Source organism: Bombina bombina, chromosome 5, assembly GCF_027579735.1.
Source record: "Bombina bombina isolate aBomBom1 chromosome 5, aBomBom1.pri, whole genome shotgun sequence".
NCBI lineage: Eukaryota > Metazoa > Chordata > Amphibia > Anura > Bombinatoridae > Bombina > Bombina bombina.
The window spans coordinates 274,742,160-274,767,521 of NC_069503.1; the positions used below are offsets into that span (position 1 = coordinate 274,742,160).

At 39.1% G+C, this 25,362-nt stretch overlaps 1 protein-coding gene across 1 annotated transcript in view; it reads right to left on the bottom strand.

The window, feature by feature from the left end:
• The window catches only part of NMT2 (N-myristoyltransferase 2), a 257,520-nt gene that overhangs the window by 119,743 nt on the left and 112,415 nt on the right, over positions 1 to 25,362 (bottom strand). The window contains exon 2 of the mRNA XM_053714009.1: positions 21,029 to 21,164. Within this exon, the coding sequence (XP_053569984.1) occupies positions 21,029 to 21,164 (136 nt within the window). The remainder of the gene's footprint in view (positions 1 to 21,028; positions 21,165 to 25,362) is intronic.

A 25,362-nucleotide genomic window follows, 5' to 3' on the forward strand; every position in this document is an offset into this window, starting at 1 on the left:
TTATTTCTCTTGTAGTGTATCCAGTCCACGGATCATCCATTACTTATGGAATATATTCTCCTTCCCAACAGGAAGCTGCAAGAGTCCACCCACAGCAAAGCTGCTATATAGCTCCTCCCCTAACTGCCATATTCAGTCATTCGACCGAAAACATGCAGAGAAAGGAAAAACCATAGGGTGCAGTGGTGACTGTAGTTCAAATGAAAAAATTACCTGCCTTAAAGTGACAGGGCGGGCCGTGGACTGGATACACTACAAGAGAAATAAATTTATCAGGTAAGCATAAATTATGTTTTCTCTTGTTAAGTGTATCCAGTCCACGGATCATCCATTACTTATGGAATACCAATACCAAAGCTAAAGTACACGGATGATGGGAGGGACAAGGCAGGTACTTAAACGGAAGTTACCACTGCCTGTAAAAAACCCTTTCTCCCAAAAATAGCCTCCGAAGAAGCAAGGTATCAAATTTGTTAAATTTGAAAAGTATGAAGCGCAGACCAAGACTCCGTCTTGTAAATCTGTTCAACAGAAGCCACATTTAAAAAAGGCCCAAGTGAAAACCACAGCTCTAGTAGAATGAGCTGTAATCCCTTCAGGAGGCTGCTGTCCAGCAGTCTCATAAGCTAAATGAATTATGCTTTTTTGACCTCTCCTCTGTCCAGAATAGACAACAAACAAGGTGAACGTTTGATGAAAACTGTAGTAGCTTGTAAGTAAAACTTTAGAGCACAAACCACGTCCAATATTGTGTAATAGACGTTCCTTCTTTGAGGAAGGATTAGGATACAAGCATGGAACAACTATCTCTTGAGTGATGTACTTGTTAGATACCACCTTAGGAAAAAACCCAGGTTGGTACGCAGGACTACCTTATCCGTACGAAGGACCAGATAAGGAGAATCACATTGTAACACAGATAACTTGGAGACTCTACGAGTCGAGGAATTAGCTACCCAAAAGGAACTTTCCAAGATAAAGATTGATATCTATGGAACAAAAAAGGTTCAAACGGAACTTCTTGAAGAACCTTAAGAATCAGGTCTAAGCTCCATGGCGGAGCAACAGTTTTAAACACAGGCTTGGATCTAACCAAAGCCTGACCAAATGCCTGAACGTCTAGAATACCTGCCAGACGCTTGTGCAAAAAAATAGACAGAGTAAAAATCTGTCCCCTTTTAAGGAATTAGCTGACAACCCTTTTCTCAAAAACATCTTGGAGAAAAGATAATATCCTGGGAATCCAGACTTTACTCCATGAGTAACCCTTGGATTCATAACAATCAGATATTTACATCATATCTATGTTCAATTTTCCTAGAGACAGGCTTTCATGTCTGTATTAAGGTATCAATGACTGACTCGGAGAAGCCATGCTTTGATAACATCAAGCGTTCAGTCTCCAGGCAGTCCATCTCAGATTGATTCTATTTAGATGGTTGAAAGGACCCTGAGGTATAGGGACCTGTCTCAGAAGCAGAGACCGTGATGGAAAGGATGACATGTCCACCAGATCTGCATACCAGGTCCTGCGTGGCTACGCAGGCGCTGTCAAAAACACCAAAGCCCTCTCCTGCTTGGTCTTGACCTCCGGAGGAAATCCCACTCCCCCGGAAGAAAAGTCTGACGACTTAGAAAATCCACCTCCCAGTTCTCAACACCTGGGATATGGATAGCTGATAGACAAGAGTGAGTCTCTGTCCAGTGAATTATTGTAAGACTTCTAACATCGCTAGTTAACTTCTGTTCCCCCTTGATGGCTGATGTAAGCCACAGTCGTGTATATTGTCCGACTGAGTATGATGTACCTCAGAGTTGCTAACTGAGGCCAAGTCTGAAGAGCATGGAATATCACTCCCAGTTCCAGAATATTTATTAGAAGGAGGGTCTCCTCCTAAGTCCACTATCCCTGAGCCTTCAGGGAGTTCCAGACTGCATCCCAACCTAAAAGGCTGGCATCTATTGTAACAATTGTCCCATCTGACCTGCGGAAGGTCATACCCTTGGACAGATGGACCCGACATAGTCACCAGAGAAGAGAATCTCTGGTCTCTTGGTCCAGGTTTAACAGGGGGACAAATCTGTGTAATCCCCGTTCCTCTGACTGAGCATGCATAGTTGCAGCGGTCTGAAATGTAGACGTGCAAACGGTACTATGTCCCTTGCCGCTACCATTAAGCCGATTTCATTCATGTACTGAGCCACCGAAGGGCGCGGATGGGATGAAAAAACACGGCAGAAATTTAGAAACTTTGACAACCTGGACTCCGTCAGGTAAATTTTCATTTCTACAGAATCTATCAGAGTCCCTAGGAGGGAAACCCTTGAGATTGGGGATAGAGAACTCTTTCCTTGTTCACTTTCCACCCATGTGATCTCAGAAATGCCAGTACTACGTCCGTATGAGACTGGGCAATTTGGATGTTTGACGCCTGTATCAGGATGTCGTCTAAATAAGGGGCCACTTCTATGCCCCGCGGTCTAAGGACCGCCAAAGCGACCCCAGAACCTCCATAAAGATTCTTGGGGCTGTAGATATCCCAAAGGAAAGAGCTACAAACTGGTAATGCCTGTCTAGAAAGGCAAACCTGAAAAACGATGGTGATCTTTATGCATCACAATGTGAGGATAAGCATCCTTCAAATCCATTGTAGTCCTCTATTGACTCTCCTGGATCATAGTTAAGATGGTACGAATAGTTTCCATCTTAAATGACGGAATTCTGAGGAATTTGTTTAAGATCTTTAGATCCAAAATAGGTCTGAAGGTTCCCTCTCCTTGGGAACCACAAACAGATTTGAGTAAAAACTCTGTCCCTGTTCCTCTCTTGGAACTGGATGGATCTCGTACACAATGTAAGAATGCCTCCTTCTTTATCTGGTTTGCAGATAATTGTGAAAGGCGAAATCTCCCCTTTTTTGGGGGGGGAATCTTTGAAATCCAGAAGATATCTCTGGGATATAAATTCAAATGCCTAGGGATCCTGGGCATCTCTTGCCCACACCTGGGCGAAGAATGAAAGTCTGCCCCCTATAGGATCCGTTACCGGATAGGGGTCCGTTCCTTCATGCTGCCTTAGAGGCAGCAGCAGGCTCCTTGGCCTGCTTATCTTTGTTCCAGGTCCGATTGTCTCCAGACCGCCTTGGACTGAGCAAAAATTCCCTCTTGTTTTGCCTTAGAGGAAGAGGATGCCACACCTGCCCTGAAGTTTTTAAAAGGTACGAAAATTAGACTTTTTTTTTTTTTTTGCCCTTGATTTAGACCTATCCTGAGGAAGGGCATGACCTTTTCCTCCAGTGATATAAGCAATAATCTCCTTCAAACCAGGCCCGAATAGGGTCTGCCCCTTGAAGGGAAGTTAAGTAGCTTATTTATTAAAGTCACGACAGCTGACCATGATATAAGCCATAGCGCTCTGCGCGCCAGTATAGTAAAAAACAGAATTCTTAGCCGTTAGTCTAGTCAAATGAACAAGGCATCAGAAAACAAAGGAATTGGCTAGCATAAGCTTGTCAAATATATTCATCCAATGGAGTCGCTTAACTGTAAAGCCTCATCAAGAGACTCAACCCAGAACGCTGCAGCAGCAGTGACAGAAGCAATGTATGCAAGGGGCTGCAGGATAAAACCCTGTTGAATAAACATTTTTTATCCATTGGATCTAAAAAGCACAACTGTCCTCGTCAGAGGTAGTGGTACGCTTAGCTAGAGTAGAAACTCTTCTCTCCACCTTAGGAACTGTCTGCCAGAAGTCCCGTGTGGTGGTAACTATTAGAAAACATTCTTCTAAAAAATAGGAGGGGAAGAGAACGGCACACCTGGTCTATCCCATTCCTTATTAAAAAATTTTTAGTAAACCTCTTTAGGTATTGGAAAAACATCAGTACACACCGGCACTGCATATTATTTATCCAGTCTACACAATTTCTCTGGCCCTGCGATTGTACACATTCATTCAGAGCAGCCAAAGCCTCCCTGAGCAACAAGTGGAGGTTCTCAAGCATAAATTTTAAATGTAGAAATATCAGAATCAGGTTAAATCATCTTCCCTGAGTCAAAAAAAATCACCCACAGACTAAGCATATTGTGAGATAGTATCATACATGGTTCTTAAAGCGTCTGTATGCTCTGTATCTACCCCCAGAGCTAACTGCTTTCCTTTAATTTCAGGTAGTCTGACTAATACTGCTGCCAGAATATTATTCACCACCTTTGCCATGTCTTGTAAAATAAACGCTATGGGCGCCCTTGATGTACTTGGCGCCATTTGAGCGTGAGTCCCTGAAGCGTGAGTCGAAGGGTCTGACACGTGGGGAGAGTTAGTCGGCATAACTTTCCCCTCGACAGAATCCCCTGGTAAAAGAAACGCTATGGGTGCCCTTGATGTACTTGGCGCCATTTGAGCGTGAGTCCCTAAAGCGGGAGTCAAAAGGTCTGACACGTGGGGAGAGTTAGTCGGCATAACTACCCCCACGACAGAATCCTCTGGTGATAATGTTTTTAAAGACAAAAAATTATCTTTATTGTTTAACATGAAATCAGTACATCTGGTACACATTCTAAGATGGGGTTCCACCATGGCTTTAAAACATAATGAACACAGAGCTTCCTCTATGTCAGACATGTTAGAACAGACTAATAATGAGACTAGTAAGCTTGGAAAACACTTTAAATCAAGTTAACAAGCAAATATATAAAACGTTACTGTGCCTTTAAGAGAAACAAATTTTGTCAAAATTTTAAAAACAGTGAAAAAAAGGCAGTAAAACAAACGAAATTTTTACAGTACATGTAATAAGGTAACAGAGCATTGCACCCACTTGCAAATGGATGAATAACCCCTTAATGCAAAAAACAGATAAAAAAAAAACAAAAAACGACAGACGTTTTTAAAAACAGACACAACAAACTGCCACAGCCAACAGTGGGAAGCTTCAGTTAACTGTTTCTATGCAAAATTTAAGCCAGCCATGTGGAAAAAACTTAGGCCCCAATAAGTTTTATCACCAAACATATGTTAAAAAACGATTAAACATGCCAGCAAACGTTTTAAAACACATTTTTACAAGAGTATGTATCTCTATTAATAAGCCTGATACCAGTCGCTATCGCTGCATTTAAGGCTTTACTTACATTACTTCGGTATCAGCAGTATTTTCTTAGTCAATTCCATTCCTAGAAAAATATTTTACTGCACATACCTTATCTGCAGGAAAACCTGCACGCCATTCCCCCTCTGAAGTACCTCACTCCTCAATGTGTGAGAACAGCAAATGGATCTTAGTTACGTCTGCTAAGATCATAGAAAAACGCAGGCAGATTCTTCTTCCAAATACTGCCTGAGATAAACAGCACACTCCGGTGCCATTTAAAAATAACAAACTTTTGATTGAAGAATAAACTAAGTAGAAAGCACCACAGACTCTCACGACCTCCTATCTATGTTGAGGCTTGCAAGAGAATGACTGAATATGGCAGTTAGGGGAGGAGCTATATAGCAGCTTTGCTGTGGGTGGACTCTTGCAGCTTCCTGTTGGGAAGGAGAATATATTCCATAAGTAATGGATGATCCGTGGACTGGATACACTTAACAAGAGAAATAAACAATACATAATAAATACACATACATGGACCTATTGTCACAATAAGATGAGTCAACACATGATTTAGTATAAACAACCAGAACACTGTCTGTAAATAAATTCACTGAAGAATTAAATAAATGTAATAAAGAGTAATAGATAACCCTTGCAGGAGACTATAAACAGAGTATTCCAGGACAACACAAAAAATACCATCATTCGTATATGTAATACCTATATATATATATATATATATATATATATATATATATATATATATATATATATATATATATATGGTTGTGTTAGATAATATGTTATATATATATATATATATATATATATGTGTCCCAAACAAATTAAAGGCATATAAAACTCCTACCAAACTATGGGCATATTATAAAATTCTTAATTATCATGGGTGATCAAACCATCTACGCTTGCATTGTCTATGTATATAGTATTATAGAATATACCCATTAGAGAGTCTACATGGAGCCAATACCTCATCAAATTGGTTAATCAGCATCGAATCATAGGAAAGGGTAACTCCATAAAATGACATTTACCCAAATGGTACCTGGACAAGATGTTAACAGGGGAAATATGGCCAGGCAAAAGTGGTGTAACTGTATAGTATATACAGGTGGATTTGTTATTAAATTAAACTAGGTATTACTGACGTGACCAGAAATTAATAACATCCCCATCAATGTTAAAACCTGCTGGTCTCCTAGTTTTTAAATGAAAGATCCAAAATGCCTCCTGGTAAAAGAGTCTCTTAATTCTATCACCACCTCTGATGGGTATCTTGACATGTTCAATAACCCGCCATTTGAAGGTAGCATCTCTCTTGTGGCGAACATAGATGAAGTGTCTTACCAGATCCAAGCACTCAATACCGTTCTCAATGTTTTTCAAATGTTATCTAAATCTACTCCGTGCCTCCCTGGAGGTGCACCCAATGTACTGCTTTCTGAACTGGGTGCACTCTACCAGGTAAACTACAAAAGTAGTACGGCAATTCGTGTAGCTGTTGACATCATAAACTCTCTGGGTTACTCGTAATTGGAAGTTTTTAGACACTTCAGTATGACCACAAGCGATGCAATTGGAAAAATGGCATCTAAAGTGTCCCTTCACATTCAACCAGCTACCAGTTGTCGTCCCTGATGGTCGCAACATACTAGGAGACAGGATGTTACCAAGTGTACAGCCTCTCCTAGATACAAAGTTGCAGCCTGATGACACATAGTTCTTCAAACTGTCTTCAGCAGTTAGTATAGGAAGATGTTTCCGAATAATGTCACATATCTGGGTAAACTGTGCACTATAGTAAGTTATGAAAGATGTTTTTTGGACATCATAATGAGTTTTGTGTTCACGGTTCTTCTGATCAGATAGTATCTGATGCCTGTGTATACGAGAAACCTCCAAATATGCCCTATTGACCACTTTCCTCGAGTATCCCCTCTCTAAAAGTTGCGACGTCAAAATATCGCACTCATGTTTACAATCCTCCTCGCTAGTGCAACTACGCTTAATGCGAAAAAATTGCCCCTTAGCCACCCAAAACCAGTGTGTCTGGGGTGGTTACTGCGAGCGTGTAGGATAGCATTGGAGGCTATTGGTTTCCTATATAAAGTAGACTTTACTGATTGTGAATCAGTAGAAGTAGAAGATCGAGGTAGGGCAGAGACAATGGGTCATGGGCATACGTGAACTTTAAGTTCAATTTATTATCTTTTAGAACCTCCACAAACTCTAAACATTTCTGTTGACCTCCTGTCCAAATGAACAGGAGGTCATCAATGTATCTTTTATACATGATGATACTGCTTTTGTGGGGGTTTCTATCTCCAAAAACGTGGGTAGCCTCCCACCCACCCATGAAAACGATGGCGTAGGCCGGGGGGAACTTCGCCCCCATAGCTGTACCACGTCTCTGGAGATAGAAATCCCCATCAAATTGAAAGAAATTGTGGGTCAACAGGAAATCAAGTGACTTCATTATGTATTGTTTGAGAGCATCATCATAATTGTTCAAAGTATCCAATGAATATTTAATAGCCTCCAACCCATATTGATGGGGTATACATATTTATTTATGTGTTCATATGTGTATGTATGTCTGTGAATGCATATAGATACATATGTACACACACACACACATATATATATATATATATATGACACATATATTTAGACATGTATATCTATGTATCTCTATGTTAAAGCCCTTTGCAGCCCTTTTTTTTCTAACACCTGAGACCTCATATGTTTCAGCCCTTATAACTTTTTATGCAATTTTTGTAAAAAAGAATTTCTATGGTTATTTTGAGTGTAAGTGTACTGTACAATGTATTTTTGATCTGTTTTCTTCAACTTGTTTGACTCCTGTAACAGTTAACCAGAGCTCTGAAGTCGTGCTATCCTGACGAGCATTAAATTAAATTGCACTCAAGCGAACGTGTTTACTTTCAACTCGTAATACGCACATTACTTCCAACGTGACAAAGAGCCACTAGTAATCTATCCCTAAGCGAGTATCTACACAACTGTTCCCATAGATTGTGTAAAACCCTCAGACGCTAGACAGAGGGACACAATTGTATAAACAAATCATCCACCACACGCACAATATCTAGTTTACACACTGTCATATACAGTGAGATTGAGAATCAATAAATAAAATAATTATGTCTGGTAAGTGTCAAACAGTTATAAGGTTAATGCCTAATCACCAGCATAAAATAAATATAAGAATATACTAATTGTGTATAGAGAAAATCTCTTTGTAAAAGACTAGATACTCCTGGTGTAGTATGTCAAGATATTTCTTATATATAATGTGATGCAGTGACAAATGAACACTCACATGTTATAACCTCAACTTTATGAGGTATAGATATGGCACAAAACGATTATCCACTTTGGAAAAGACAATCCAGACCCCTTACTTTGTTCAGCCTCCTACTCTCTCTTCAGGCAGTGTGTACACCCTTCCAGCAGAAAATTAACCACTTCAAAAAGATGTCACCACAGTTCTTTTTATCTCCTGCTGTAGCCTGAAAGCTGAGTGCTCATAAGTGCAGGGAGTCTGGGACAGCCGGGTAAACCAGACTCCCTGCACTTATGAGCACTCAGCTTTCAGGCTACAGCAGGAGATAAAAAGAACTGTGGTGACATCTTTTTGAAGTGGTTAATTTTCTGCTGGAAGGGTGAAGAGAGAGTAGGAGGCTGAACAAAGAAAGGGGTCTGGATTACCTTTTCCAAAGTGGATAATCGTTTTGTGCCATATCTATACCTCATAAAGTTGAGGTTATAACATGTGAGTGTTCATTTGTCACTGCATCACATTATATATAAGAAATATCTTGACATACTACACCAGGAGGCCTTTTTTTGCTGTGCGCCCTTCCCTCTTCTGTTTTAGATTTGGTCCAAGAAGCTCTCCTGTTTACAGGGGGATTTTGTTTTTTTGGGAGTTGGCTGCAGGTAGAAGAAAAGAACCCTCTCTTCCCTCCAGATATCAAAGATTTGGTGTCATTGGAACATCACAGGGAGACCTATTAACATAGGACATTACTGGTATTTTGCCTTTCTTGATTGGGGACTATCTATACTTATAGCGCTGTATTCATCTGTTTATATATATATATATATATATTTATATTCCAATTCATGATACAGCAAAAATAAAAAGCATCAGGAAGAACATCATAACAAAATATGGCATTACATAGAAAAGACAAATACGTGAGCACATTGTCAAGTACATAAACACCTAGATTACGAGTTATGCGCGCTATAGGAAAATTAAAAAACGCAACTAAAGTTGCGTTCTTTAACCCTCTATAGCGCAGCCATTACAAGTTTTCAAACAGCTGGCTTGTGCGTGCGATATGGTTGCGTTGAGCTCCATACCACACACAATTTAAGCGATGTTTTGACGTGCTTGTGCACGCTTTCCCCATAGACATCAATGGGGAGAGCGGGTCAGAAAAAAGGCTAAAAAAGAAAATCTCCGTAACACAGCCCCATTGATGTCTATGGGGGGAAAAAACATTTAAACCAAACACCCTAACATAAACCCCCCTAATCAATTAACCCCTAAACCTCTGGCCTCCCACATCACTACCACTAAATAAACCTATTAACCCCTAAACCGCCAGCCCCCCACATCGCACCAACCTAAATTAAACTATATTAACCCCTAAACCTAACCCTAACGTAACCATAACAACTCTTAACTTTAACATAATTAAAATAGAGCTAAATTAAAGTTACAATTATTAACTAAATAATACCTATTTAAAACTAAATACAAACTTACCTGTGAAATAAAACCTAAGATAGCTACAATATAACTAATAGTTTGTATTTATTTTAACTAGGTAGACGAGTTAGTAAATAGTTATTAACTATTTACTAACTACCTAGTTAAAATAAATACAAATTTACCTGTGAAATAAAACCTAAGCTGTCTTACACTAAAACTTAATATTACAAAAAAATAAAAAAAACTACCATTACAAAAAATAAAAAACCTACCATTACAAAAATAACAAATGAAATTATCTAAAACAATAAAAATTATTCCTATTCTAATACCCTTTAAAAAAAAAAAAAAACACCCCAAAATAAAAAGCCTAATCTAGAATAAACTACCAAGGGCGCTTAAAGTGGCCTTTTGTAGGGCATTGCCCTAAAGTTAACAGCTCTTTTTCTACAAAACAAACACCCCTTAACAGTATACAACCCCCCCACCCACCAAACCCACAAAATAAAAATAAAGTAAAACCTAAGCTACCCATTGCCCTGAAAAGGGTATTTGTATGGGCATTGCCCTTAAAAAGGCATTTAGCTCTTTTTCCTGCCTTTAAAAGGGCATTCAGCTCTTTTATGAAATGCCCAAGCCCTAATCTAAAAATAAAAACCCACCCCAAAACAAAAAAAATGCATTACACAAAATAACAAACAAATTATTAAAAATAATAAAAATTATTCCTGTTACAGAGAATGAGAGGCAGTGAGTGCCGGGCAGGCAGCGATATGATGTGGGTCTGTGCGTGTAACCGCAATAACCGGGTCTACCAGCTGTTCCAGCCCGGCACTCACTGCCTCTTTTTCTCTGTAACACACAGCTCTAGAAGCAGGTTTTATATGATGTTAGATTTTAATAGCCAAGAGGTTAAAAATGAAGGCTTGAATTCTGCTCATATTATGGTATGTATGTTACTTATTAAAGGGACAGTCTAGGCCAAAATAAACTTTCATGATTCAGATAGAGCATGTCATTTTAAACAATTTTCCAATTTACTTTTATCACCAATTTTGCTTTGTTCTCTTGGTATTCTTAGTTAAAAGCTTAACCTAGGAGGTTCATATGCCAATTTCTTAGACCTTGAAGGCTACCTCTTTTCAGAATGCATTTTAACAGTTTTTCACCACTAGAGGGTGTTAGTTCACGTATTTCATATAGATAACACTGCTTGTGCACGTGAAGTTATCTGGGAGCAGGAACTGATTGGCTAGACTGTAAGTCTGTCAAAAGAACTGAAATAAAGGGGCAGTTTGCAGAGGCTTAGATACAAGATAATCACAGAGGTTAAAAGTATATTATTAAAACTGTGTTGGTTATGCAAAACTGGGCAATGGGTAATAAAGGGATTATCTATCTTTTAAAACAATAACAATTCTGGTGTAGACTGTCCCTTTAACATTAGTTTTTTTTACATAATGTGAAATTTATGATCTCAGTGATGCCCTGTGCGTGTAACAGCGTGTGCTGTTACACGCACAGACCCACATCACATCGCCGCCTGCCCGGCACTCACTGCCTCTCATTCTCTGTAACACACAGCACACAGCATGGATGAGAGGCAGTGAGTGCCAGGTACGAACAGCTAGAGTGTTGAAATTGCAGCCATGGGGATGAATGAGGGAGATAGTGAAGTGAGGAGGGTGACATATGAGTGTCTCACTGAACTGAATGAAGGGAGACACAGGAGCGCGCAGGGACGAAAGGAAAGGATCCTGTACTAGTGGAAGCTTTTGGGAGACGTCAAAGAAGGAGGGGACAGACGGCCATTTCAAAACGGCCAGATGAGATCTAGTAAGTGTATTTTCTGCCAAAGTTTATTTAGATGAAAATTGGGCTACAGTTTACTGTAAAGATTGTTAATTAACTAATCTAAATAAGTTACAGTAATTTTTGGGTTGACTGTCCCTTTAAGCCAAACTAAACCTTTATGCTGAGACTTAAAGGACCAGTCAACACAGTAGATTTGCATAATCAACAAATGCAAGATAACAAAACAATGCAATAGCACTTAGTCTGAACTTCAAATGAATAGTAGATTTTTATTCCGACAATTTTAAAAGTTATGTCTATTTCCACTCCCCCTGTACCATGTGACAGCCATCAGCCAATCACAAATGCATACACGTACCATGTGATAGCCATCAGCCAATCACAAATGCATATATGCTTATTCTTGCACATGCTCAGTAAGAGCTGGTGACTCAAAACGTTTAAATATAAAAAGACTGTGCACATTTTTTATTGGAAGTAAATTGGAAAGTTGTTTAAAATTGCTGCTCTATCTGAATAATGAAAGTTTAATTTTGACTTTTTGACTTCCGTGTCCCTTTAATTTACCTTTTCTTCTAATTCAAATTAAACCAAAGATCAATTATTAAATTAACAGAATCATTTCAATTTACCTGTGGATTCAATTTAGCAAATAAGACAATGGCAAAAGATTGTTGCCTCTCCTCAAATAAGTAATAGTACTTTCTCCTCTTTTTAGCATGCAGTGACCTTGGAATTATGTACTGTCTATATAACTATTAAATTAATCAGTGATGAAACCAACAAATAAGATCCTAGTTAGTCTAAAAATTCTCCTGCTGTAGTTAGCAAAGCGATGACAAATCTGGCTTCCTCCAATCTTTGCGTGCCCCCTTTGACCAGAGGCTAACTACAGCATGAGCTACGGGTGGAGGATTGTCGGTGTGTTTTCCATAAAGAAAGATAAGTATTTTAAAAAAGAAGCTTTATTGTAAAGTTTAATGAATGAAAGTGCCCCTGTTTTGTAAGAGTATTTTTAGATACCGGGCACTTCATTAAACTTTACAATCACTTTAATATACTTTTTACTTCCATGATCACCTGTATCTAAGCCACTGCAGATTGCCCCTTATCTCAGTGGTTTTTACATTTTTGCATTTTAGCCACTCAGTACTGCTTCTTGTATAACCATTATATTTTTTCACAGGAGTTATCGATATGACACACATGAACTATTACTGTCTCGTCGCAAGATTTAAAACGCTAATAAAAAGCACTGAGATAAGATATATATTAAAAAAAAAAAAAAGAATCAAGTACACTGCCCCTTTAAAGATAATTCAGTTTCCTAACACTTGAATTAGAACTACAATGGTCCACAATACTTGGTGCAAGCTATTATGCAAGTCATTTCTGGGTCAAAGCTTTTTTCTTCCTTTCTTCAAACAGGTTATAATAATGTCGCTGGAATGATGATAAAATTAACCAGATGAGATTCTTCCTATCCTTTCTTTAAAGGTGCTGCAGGGATTTTTACTGGACATTACCTTGTCATTTTTATTGCTAGTTTTCTTCATTTTCTGTTTTGTTATTTCTATGTGCAAGTCTATAAAAATGCATGGTATGGAACTTTACGTTCAGTTTTCCATTAATCAGAGGTGGCTCGTCAACAAAGTCATCTAAATGTGGAGACATTGGGACATATGTATCAAGCTCCGATTGGAGCTTGATGCCCCGTGTTTCTGGCGAGCCTGCAGGCTCGCCAGAAACAACAGTTATGAAGCAACGGTCACAAAGACCGCTGCTCCATAACCTGTCCGTCTGCTCTGAGCAGGCGGACACACATCGCCGGAAATCAACCCGATCGAGTACGATCGGGTTGATTGACACCCCCCTTGCTGGCGGCCTATTGGCCGCGAGTCTACAGGGGGCGGCGTTGCACCAGCAGCTCTTGTCTTGTATTCAGCGAAGTCTGGTGGACCTGATCCGCACTGTCGGATCAGGTCCGCCAGACTTTGATAACTTGGGGCCATAGTATTGCAATTCAATTCAGTGTGCTGAATAAAACATGGTGTTTACTCTGTTCTTTAAATGCTGCTTTCCCCAGGCATCTTCCTTGTACCTCCTCTGAGTCCATACTAAACTGTTACTAGGCATAAAACCTGACATACCTGTAATGGTACAGATGCAGCACTGGTTGCATTTTCACAGCGTGCATAGTAATCTGAGACCTGACAAAGCTCTCTGTAAATGTACCTGCTTATATATAAATCCAAGTTGCCCCTTTGTCACATGACAGACAGTCTGATTTATGTTGCCAGAATACTGATGTATAGTAATGGCTCCTTATCAAGGCCTACTCAATGTCACCTCTCTGTCCCTGGGGTCCTATGCGCTAAGAAGAAAAGAACAATGAAAACCTTTATGCTGATTCTTAACTTTTTAATGGTGAATGAAGGAACGGCTGAGCGGTATGATTATCAAGAGAAAAATAAAGTTATAATCAGTTGAGGGACACAATGTAAATTATTCATTCAGTATAGTTATAACGGTGAACAGTGTTTTCTTATGGTGTTCTATTTGCTTTTTCTTGCTTACTTAAATAACATATCACTATAATTCAAAGCATAGGAATTATATAAAATAATTTTGATACATGTCTACACACTATACTAGCTTAGAAAATACTCTCAAACAAATCAAGCTTACTTTATCAGTGGCTGCCACAGATAACTGATGCAATGTATCTATAAGCTTGAACATAGTGATATGTGTATTGTTTATTTATTTAAATGTATTTTACAAGGGGGGGGGGGGTGCAATAAAGGTGACAGGGAGAAGCAACTCATCAATACTTAAAGGAGCACCTAATGAAGAATTGAACAACTGACAGAATACACAATAAAGAGACAATGCAATAGCACTTACTTCACATTTGAAATGAGGAAAATGTTAAAGTTAACCAATTTTCCCTCCCCCTATAACAGCCATCAGCCAATCACAACGTGAATATACGTATATACTGTACACTTTTGCACATGCTTAACAGGAACTGGAGCCTCACAAAGTGCGTATAAAAAAAATGTGCATGTTTTGATAATGGAAGTATTTTGGAAAGTTTTTTTTTTATTGATCTGAATCTTAATCATGATTCTTTAATTTTGTGGTCCTTTACGTACAAGTAAATGGATATAGTAAGGTAGTGTCTTCACATGTGTTTTTTAATCATGCATGAGTCAATATCCCTAAAGAAGTTGAAAAACGTTAACTGAACAATGAGACACAGGTATATTTTATTGTATCATTTGGGTGAGAGTATTTTAAGACGTCCCCAAAGAATTCCATCTATGAACACTATACTACATTGGTTTACAGCTATTCAATAAGTCCAAACTATTTGGCAGTTTGTGGGACAGACCCAAAATGAGACCCCCTCTCTTTAAAGGATTCCAAAACTTTCAAATTTTTTGCACCAACAGACCACAAATATGAAATTTTGCATGTATAAATATTATAACATACGTATTTGCTGCTTGTAACGAAGCTTCTAAACTTGAGAATAATTAATTTTTATTTTTGGGTATTACGTCACATCAGACAACCCTCAAATATGGAAGGCGCGCGATCCGACAAACTTACCAATAGAAATTTAAATGTTTGCATCTTATTATGCAGCGTTTTTCTGACCATGCGCTTACGCGTATCGATTTGTCTACCCACGTATGCGCATATGCGTACAATGACTCCTCATTTACCCATAGATTATGCTGGTCTGCATGTTTTCCTGTGGTGACGTCTGTTAGGATGAGAAGGTTAAATCGTGTATTCTCATAACGAAGAAAATTCGCCATCTTGATAACTGGAGTTATCGATGTGGATTGGAAGATTAAAAGTTATTGCCGATCGGTGGGTTTGGAAATCAATAAAAATTCATAACTAAAAAAACGGTTAATATATGAACCGCTATTGTAATTACAAAATGCACATATTTATAATGATCTGACTATTGGAGGTCAATTGTTTTGTGGGTTTTGTTTCCCTTTAAAGCTTGCATTCTAAATAAATATTCTGCAACAGAATACGATCGGGTTGATTGACACCCCTTGCTAGCGGCCGATTGGCAGCAAATCTGCAGGGGGCGGTATTGCACCAGCAGCTCACAAGAACTGCTGGTGTAATGATAAATGCCGAGAGCATTTATCCATGTGCAGAGGACATGATCCGCTATATCGGATCATGTCCGTTCGCACCATCATAAATAGGCCCCATTGCCTGAAACCCCTCCTTTAAAGTGCTATAAAACATGTTAAGATCTGTGCATATCCTAAAAGGGCTAATTAAGTAAAAATAGTTTGCATAAAAAATTTGTTTAAAAATTGCTGGTAAGGATTGAGGGCGGAGTCAGCCACATGGAGGAATAGTCGCATACTTTCAGAGCTCCGGCTCTAATTGCCTTAAAATTACATTAAGATATCAGTTAGAGCCTAAATAAATGGGCCATTTACCTGGCTCCTTCCTAATCAGTATCAGAGGACTGACAATCCTTGTCACTGATGCGAAGGTTCAGGGTTGGGACCGGAGGTCTGTGTTTAACTACTTAGATGGTAGCCATGTTTTCGCCCACGTGGAGTAGCTTTATAATTGATATGGAGAGCGCTCACCAGATTTTGACCGGCTTTCGCAGACTCTTGGAGTCCTACCAGCTTCAATTCACTGCAACATGGAGTGAAGAGGTTAGTCCCGTGGACGGCACTAGATCCCCAGCAGAGGTCTGCTTGGGTACAGCTGACGTCGATGGAGAAAGTGGAGATGCGCTGGAGGTCCAGGATCTATTGCACTTTTTTGGCACCACAAGAAGAGCAGATGGAGCAAATGCGACACGTAAGGGGAACCAATTGCTTAAAGAGGAGCTCCCAATAACAAGCGCTAAGGCGGACTTCCCAGCGAGGGATGGGGGACTGAAGCCCAGAGCCGATGACACAATGCTAGAATTCAGGCCCGAGATCATAGATCCTGCTTCCAGGCCTCCCACGCAATTCCCAAAAGTGGTGACAAGTGCGGATATCTCTACTAGTGAGCCACCTGCAAATCCATATAGGAGACAGGTAACTAAAGGAGCTCTGATAACCCAGAAGATTCACTCGAGGGGACATAAAACTTTTAAGGGGACCGGACGGAGGCTTGGGGCATATCAGAAAACAGCCCTAGTTACGTCCAACCACAGGAGACTTAACATTTGTGAACAACTGGCTGACCTATATTATTTTTTTGAGGATTGGTGTGGGGTAGACTTTGAGAAGTTCATGGTAATAAGTAGCGGATTTTAATCATCTCCCCCATGGCACACTCACCACTTCCTAAATTATGTGACTAAGATCTATTATTGGCTTATCTTACATTTAAAATGTGTCTATGCAATTTTAGTTAATAATTTTAGATAATGTTGTTGCTTTTTTGGGCTCACTCTGACTGCAGGTTGGATTATGTTTATATCCTTTTTATTTATTTCTCATAGACAAAAGCCAGGTGCTCATGTAGTAGTAATATAATTTTCTGTTCCATTGCCTTATAAACACGCTAATTCAAGTTTAATCTAAGTGTTAGCCCTAAAGGTTGGTTATTTATCCTGCTTACACTAGATAATGGGCTGCTGCAGAGACTAAAGTAACAAGCTATAGATTTCATTGTTATGTGCAATATCTTGTTTTTGTTGGTCTTATTTACAGCTACACAAGTTACCTGTTAGATGTAGAAGTTTAGTACTTAACTCCCACTTGCACCTATGAGCCCCTTGTATAGAGTTATTAACTAATGTTCAAAGGTATAGAACCCGCTCTCACATACAAATTTAAATTTTAAAAAGTATTCCTTAGCTAAACTCTGAACAGAGCCTACTCATTGGGCATATGTAGATTCCTTAGTGTCAGTAATCACTTCCTCTTAGCTGTCATAGGGTTTGCATATAACATTATTGAACCGTGTTACAATCTACCACCATTATATGGAAATTCGGATTATAGTCCACTGTATGTATCCATGTTCTCTTCCTATTTCCCTTATCTTACTATGTTGGTGGGGGCTGGGCTGTCAGCGGCCGAGGCAGTTAGGCTCACTGGATGTAGATAGCTTCTCCATTACGATAGTGAGCTATTATTATTATATTTCAGGGATTCTATTAACACACAAAAAGCTCATGGGAACTTAATTTAAACCATCAACTCATTCATATTGTTGGGTGTAAGACCTCCTCTGATAGAGTGCTGGGATGTAGGAATCAAGAGAAGTCAACTATATATAGCTAACCTTGACAACTACTATTTACATATGCCCACTTTAAGGGCATTCTAGATGTGATTTTATACCTTCACTAACAGCCACTACACTGTTTAGCTAAGATATTACTACTTGGATGTATATGGTTTGCATTTAACAACATGATTAAGTGGAAAGACTCACTAAAAATCCGAATTTAGAGGCCACAATCTTCCCTAATAATATTATCACATGCCAAGGTTATTCACTATATCTCATATTATACACTTTCATTAGATACTTTCAGGAGCCTAGCCTTAGCTTTACCCAAGCATAAGTACATACGTATGTATATAAATATATATATATATATATATATATATAGTTCCATATGACATATGTGGCGTCAGACTGTTATCCATAGTATGACTTAAAGGGACACTGAACCCAGATTTTTTTCTTTCCTGATTCAGATAGAGCGAGCAATTTTAAGCAACTTTCTAATTTACTCCTATTATCAAATTTTCTTCATTCTCTTGGCATCTTTATTTGAAAAGCAAGAATGTAAGTTTAGATGCCTATTTTTGGGGAACAAACTGGGTTGTCCTTGCTGATTGGACAGCACCAATAAACAAGTGCTGTCCATGGTTCTGAACCAACAATTTGCTGGCTCCTTAGCTTAGATGCCATCTTTTTCAAATAAAGATAGCAAAAGAACAAAGAAACATCAATAATAGGAGTAAATTAGAAAGTTGCTTAAAATGGCATGCTCTATTTGAATCACAAAAGAAAAATTTTGGGTTCAGTGTCCCTTTAAGAAATGTTACTAAGTGTTAAACTCCTCCAGTAAACTATCATTACCAGATAGATAGTTCTTTTTCCCCCTCCTACGTATTAATTAAGAGCTTTTTACATAATATAATATTATTAAAAAGATCTATCCGCATATATAACCGCCCCCCCATATAAAGAGCCTCCTAGACTAGGAGGACTAATTGTGCAGTTTGTCTTGTCTATACCACAACCCTAATTACTAATCCATACCCCCATTTTTGTCAATTATATTACCACTTCCATACAATCATTCCCCCCTGCTCCCCTAATACAGGCTGTAATATAGTTTCACGCTCATCTTTAATATTTTTTTGTCGGCCTACCTAAAATTATATAAACAGAGGTTCACCCTTTGGAGAAACAAATGTGATCTTTTACTGTTGTACAAATGCCTTCTATACTTTGATCATTAACTCTAGGCTTCAATCAGGTCCACTGGTCCACCTAATTTAGAAGGTTGAGAGTTCTATTGGTGCTCTACACAACTTTCATGTTCTCCATTTTATGTCATTCTAGCATATCATACATCCGTTTTGTCTTATGTTTTGTATCTTGATATATCATGATTGTACGCTACTTACAAATCTGTACTACCACTGTTTGATGACATATGCTACTTGTATACTTTGTTGAAACTCAATAAAAAAAAAAAAAAAAAAAAATAAAATAAGCAAAATTAGTTACATAACCATGCTGTCTGGAGTAGTCTATTCCACCCCTCCTTATCAGGGTTTAGCTTTAGAAACACAGGCATTGTATTTTAACCAAGTTCACAACTGCTTATTTGCTTCTAGGCAGCAGATAATGACTGTGCAGTTCTGCATTCTACCAAAGCACATGTAGATATAGATACAGCCATAGAAGGAAATGTGTAGGGGGAATTATAGTTGTACAATTTGAAAACTTAAAAGAAAGGGTTAATGCCGAGGCACCGCAGTATAAATTTCTAGGTAAAGTAATTAAAGTACATATGATTATAGTTTGTCTATATCCCAACTTGTTTTATGTCCCTTTAATGTGGTATAAGACTTATCCTCTTCCTGCTACTGACTGGGATCTTCCCCCCCCCAAATGAAATAGTCTCCCAGTCACAAACCTCAGCATTTTACTGTAGGTGACATCAGAGTGTCTACTATGTGGATCACGTGCTATAGCGTCTTTCTGTTATTATCTGCAACTTTTCAGCATATTCAGCAAAACATTGCACAGTTGCCACATGCTGCCAAACCAACATGTGATACCCATAATATGCTACAAACACAATCAGCAGCAACAAGACTGGCTTGTTATGTCTCTGCCATGACTGTATATTCACTGGAGATTGGGGACCACAATTGTGTTTCTTGCCATTGTACACAGAATACACAAAGAAGGTCAGAACCACTTACATGATCAATGCACAGAAGTCCACAAGCTCACCTGTCCTAAAGAAGACTTTCAGTTTGTATTACTGATATGTAGCATGTAATCATTGTGTCTTTTGTCATAGTCCAATGGAATATGTTGTCACTTTATAAATAAATTAGGTGTCTAGAAATACAGACATGCAATTTAATACATTTCCAATTTTCTTCTAAAGTCAAATTGACTTCTTTCTCTTGGTTTTCTTAGTTGAATGTATCTCCTTTTCATGGGAACATATCAAGATAGCCTCATGAGTGTGTCTTGAGCACTATACGTGTAACACTGTTTCAACCATTACTGTAAGTACAGCTGGCATATAGCGCTCAAGACACACGCAAACTCTTGAGCCTATCGCAGAATGCTCTCATGCAAACGAGCTAGAAGAAAAGCCAAGAAAAAATGTAAACTTAACAGAAAAAGCAAGATAGTTTTTTGTTTTTTTATTACACGTTCTATCTAAAAAAATGTTTAATACTAACGTCTATGCTGCTTTCAGTTTACCATAATACATGACTACAAAAGGGATATGAGTGCATTTCACATTTGAATAGAACCATTTTTTCAAAATATTTGTATTAGAAAAAATGCTTCTAGTAAAATATATTACTGTTGCAGGGGCATATGAACGTATGCTGAACATGCACAGTGCATCTGCATAGAAACACACTGGGCTTTCTTGGTATATGTAAATATGCCCCTGAAACAGAAATACTAACCTTTTACTACAAGCATTTTGCTAATACTAGTATATTGCAAAAATTGTTTCTATTCAAAACTGAAATGCACTCATATTCCTTAAAGGGACATAATAGTAAAAACTATATTTGATTGTATTATGTTATTTTGTAAAAAATAATTTGCATACATAAAAATCACTCACTTTTGATGGCTGCTGTGTTTTAATTTCTTGAGAATCAGAAGCAGAGTCTGACTTGGCGCCCCCTGAATTTGGTTTTTCCTTTTTCCTTTTTTGTTTCTTCTTTTTCTTTTTGGCTCCTAGGTCTCCAGCGGGACTCCTGTTTTATAGAGTACAGAACAATGAATAATAAAAATAATTCCAAAAACATATTAAGGAGATAAAAATAAAAACCTAAAACAAAATAACTTGTGTAAAAGGTAGGTTTACTCTGTAGCTGAGATTTTAGCAATTTGTGTATTGGAAAATACAAGAAATGTGTTTTACCTTTTTATCATTAATACACATAAAGGATCATTAAAGTAACACAAACATTTCAAATTCCACATAAAGGCCTAGATTACAAACAGATCGCTATAAATTTCTGGTATTACACGAGAATGGTTCAAAAGAATTACTAGAGAATGTTTAGCACGGCTGCACTAAACACCACTCATATTACAAGTTGCGAGTTATGTGTTGCATTACCCGACCTCCGGATGTTAGCGCACCTTAGGCTTTTGTCTATAGTTATGTCTCTTTAAAGGGACATTAAACACTTTGAGGTGGCAATATAAAATGATCAACTATATATATATATATATATAAAACTCTGCAATATACGTTCATGATTTATTTTGTCCCCTTATCCTTTAATTACATTCTGAAATTGTGAGCTTTTTAGTTCCTTTTTAGTGCAGAACACAGATATATTCCACACAGCCATTGGCTGCACTCTCTAGTAACCTATTTATAATTGTCCCTAATTGGCCACAGCAGAGAAGGTAGCCTAAGTTACAACATGGCAGCTCCCATTGTTTTATAGACACTAAAACTTTACTTATTTTTAATCAATATTTAAACAGCGAATGAGATTTTAATAAATACATCTACATGTTATTGTCATACTAATCTTTTCTTTGAATGCATCATTCTATCTAGCATATATCTAGTGTTTAATGTCATGATTATATTTGCATACAATATAACAGTAATAAAGCACTATGCAGTAAAAGATTTGCATAGTAAACACATTTTTAAAAGCATTTAAAACTGATATTTTGTTGGAAGCTTTTGCAGTCCAGGGAATACAGGTGCAAGAAGAAATAATATAAAAAGGGAGCCGCCCAACAAAAATAAAATTACGGGCGGGGTCGTGGACTCTTCCTGCCAGGAAGGAAAGGAATTTATCTGGTAAGCATAAATTATGTTTTCCTTCCATAAGGCAGGGAGAGTCCACGACTTCATTTCTTACTGTTGGGAAAACTATACCCAAGCTCCAGAGGACACTGAATGATTAACGGGAGGAAACAAAAATAAGAGGTGGACCCTATGCTGAGGGCACCACCGCCTGCAAAACTTTTCTCCCGAAAGCGGCTTCAGCCGAATCAAACTTGTAAAATTTAGAAAAAGTGTGTAAGGAGGACCAGGTAGCCACCTTACAAATCTGATCCATAGAGGCTTTTTTCTTAAAAGCCCAGGAGGAAACCACTGCTCTAGTGGAATGAGCTGTTATCCACTCAGGAGGCTGTCGCCCTGCTGTCTCATAAGCTAAGCGGATGACACTCCTCAACCAGAAAGATAAGGAGGTTGTTGTAGCTTTTTGCCCCTTAAGCTTTCCTGTATAGATGACAAAGAGAAAGTTTGTATGAATTTCTTAGTAGCCTGAAGATAGAACTTCAAAGCACGAACCACATCCAGATTGTGAAGCAAGCGTTCCTTCGCTGAAGAAGGATTAGGACACAAGGAAGGAACAACAATTTCTTGATTAATGTTACGATCTGACACCACCTTAGCGAGGAACCCTTATTTAGTACGTAAAACCGCCTTATCAGCATGGAAAACAAGATAAGGGGAGTCACACTGTAAAGCAGAAATCTCATAAACCCTGTGCGCAGAGGCAATAGCAAGTAAAAAAAGAACCTTCCAAGATAACAATTTAATGTCAACAGTATGCATAGGTTTAAACGGAGCCTGCTGCAAAAGACTAAGAACAAGATTTAGGCTTCAAAGCTGAGCCCCAGATCTAAACACAGGTCTGATCCTAGTCAGAGCCTTAACAAAGGACTGCACAACCGGAAGCTCAGCCAATCTCTTGCGCAGTAACATTGACAGGGCCGATACTGTCTCTTCAGGGAACTAGCAGATAGACCCTTCTCCAGTCCATCCTGGAGAAAAGATAAAATTCTAGCAACCTTAACCTTATGCCAGAAAAAGCCACGCTCTTCACACTAGTACAAGTAAGTCCTCCACACTATGGTAGATACGATGAGTAACTGGCGTACAAGCTTGAACCAGAGTGTCGATAACACTCTCAGAGAACCCTCTCTTGGCTAAGACTAAGCGTTCAATCTCTACGCAGTCAGCCTCAGAGAATCTAGATTTTGATGAACGAAGGGACCCTGTATCAGCAGATTTCTGCGACAAGGTAACCTCCACTGAGGACATCCCCACCAGATCCGCAAACCACATCCTTCGCGGCCACGAAGGAGCAATCAGAATCACAGATGCTCACTCCTGCTTGATGCGAGCCACCACCACGAGGGAGGTGCGGTAATAGAGGAAAAAGATATGAGTCTGAACCTCCATGGTACTGATAGGGCATCTATCAATTCCGCCTGAGGATCCCTCAACCTCAATCCGTACCTGGGTAGCTTGGTATTGAGCCGGGATGCCATGAGATCTATCTCTGGCATCCCCCACTCGCTGTATATCTCTGCAAACACCTTGGGTGGAGAGACCATTCCCCCGGGTGAAAGGATTCCCTGCTGAAAAAGTCTGCTTCCTAGTTGTCCACACCCGAAATGTGGATCGCTGACAGCATACATCTGTGAGTCTCCGTCCACTCTAGTATCTTAGATACTTCTCTCATCGTCAAGGGACTTCTCGTTCCCCCCCCCCCCTGATGGTTGATGTAGGCATAAGAGGTTATATTGTCTGATTGGAATCTGATAAACTGGGATGAACCCAGAAGGGGCCAAGCCTTCAAGGAACTGAAGATTGCCCGGAGTTCCAATATATTGATTGGAAGGGAGGACTCCTCCTGAGTTCACAGTCCTTGTGTGTTCTTGGCACCCCAAGCGGCTCCCCAGTCGGAAACGCTTGCGTCTGTAGTCACAATCTCCCAGGACGGTCTCAAGAAGCACGTGCCTTGGGACAGATGATCTGGACAGAGCCACCAAGAGAACGAGTCAAATCTAATTAAGAATGAGGGCCCGGGAATCATTTTTAAAAGTAAACGAGGGGGAAAAAGAAGTTCCTATTCTTTCCCATTCGTTACTAATAATGTTCGCCGTCTTAACTGGCACAGGAAAAGTTAGAGGGACCTTCCCGTCTTCATAAACCCAGTCTAATTTAGGGATCTTAGGTTCCTCGGGGGTGTAGCCTCTGGAACCTCTAGTGTAGACAGAACCTCCTTAATAAAAAAACGCAGATGCTCAATTTTAAATCTAAAGGAGGTTTAGAAACTGAAGTCAAAGACTCAAAGTTCACCCTCTGAAGCTACAGAGGTTAACTCATCCTCGGATAGCTGGGACATAGTAGCTAAATCCGACAAATATTTAGATGACTCTAGATCAGGAAAACTATGCTTAACCTTTCTCTTGCATTTGTTAGAGCGAGGTAAGGCACTCAGGGCCGCAGACACCGCCGATTGTAACTGCGCGGTAAAGTCTACCGGAAAAAAGCCCCCTCCAGATGGAGGATTAGTTGAGCCGCGGGGAACTGCATGTGGAGCGGGTAGTGTAGAAAGGGTAGTAATCTCTCGGGACCCAGATTCCTGAGAGGTAGACAGCTCTGTGGCAAACCTAGCCACTTCTGGACTATAACATAAGAAAGGTTGTCTATAGGCTGTATATTGTGCTATGTAGATGTGACAGACCCTTCTGTCAGCACTGAAAGAGTTAACTGTGTTCAGCTATTGTGCACTGTCATTAATGTTATTGATACACAGTCCATTGTTTAATCAACCTCAGAGAGCAGACCCTAGATGATAAGGAAAGACAAGTGTGTGTCTGTGTTTAAATTGTTATCAGCTTGAGCAAGGTATTCTATTGTATCATGTAAAAGGGCGTGTTCCCTCCATTCAATGTACAACATTCTTTCAACCCCCCTTCTGGGGGGGTCAGACCTGCATAAATACTGGGCATATGAGCCTTAATAAAAGTCATTCTGTTTAAAAACCTGAAAACTGGCTGGGTTGTGAATTGCTGATTCCCTATGCAGGACATTGTTCCCTGGTGTTAACCCTTGGTATCCGGTTGGTACCGTTACAATTGGTGGCAAGCGACGGAATGAACCTTATCGCCCAGAAGAGCAAC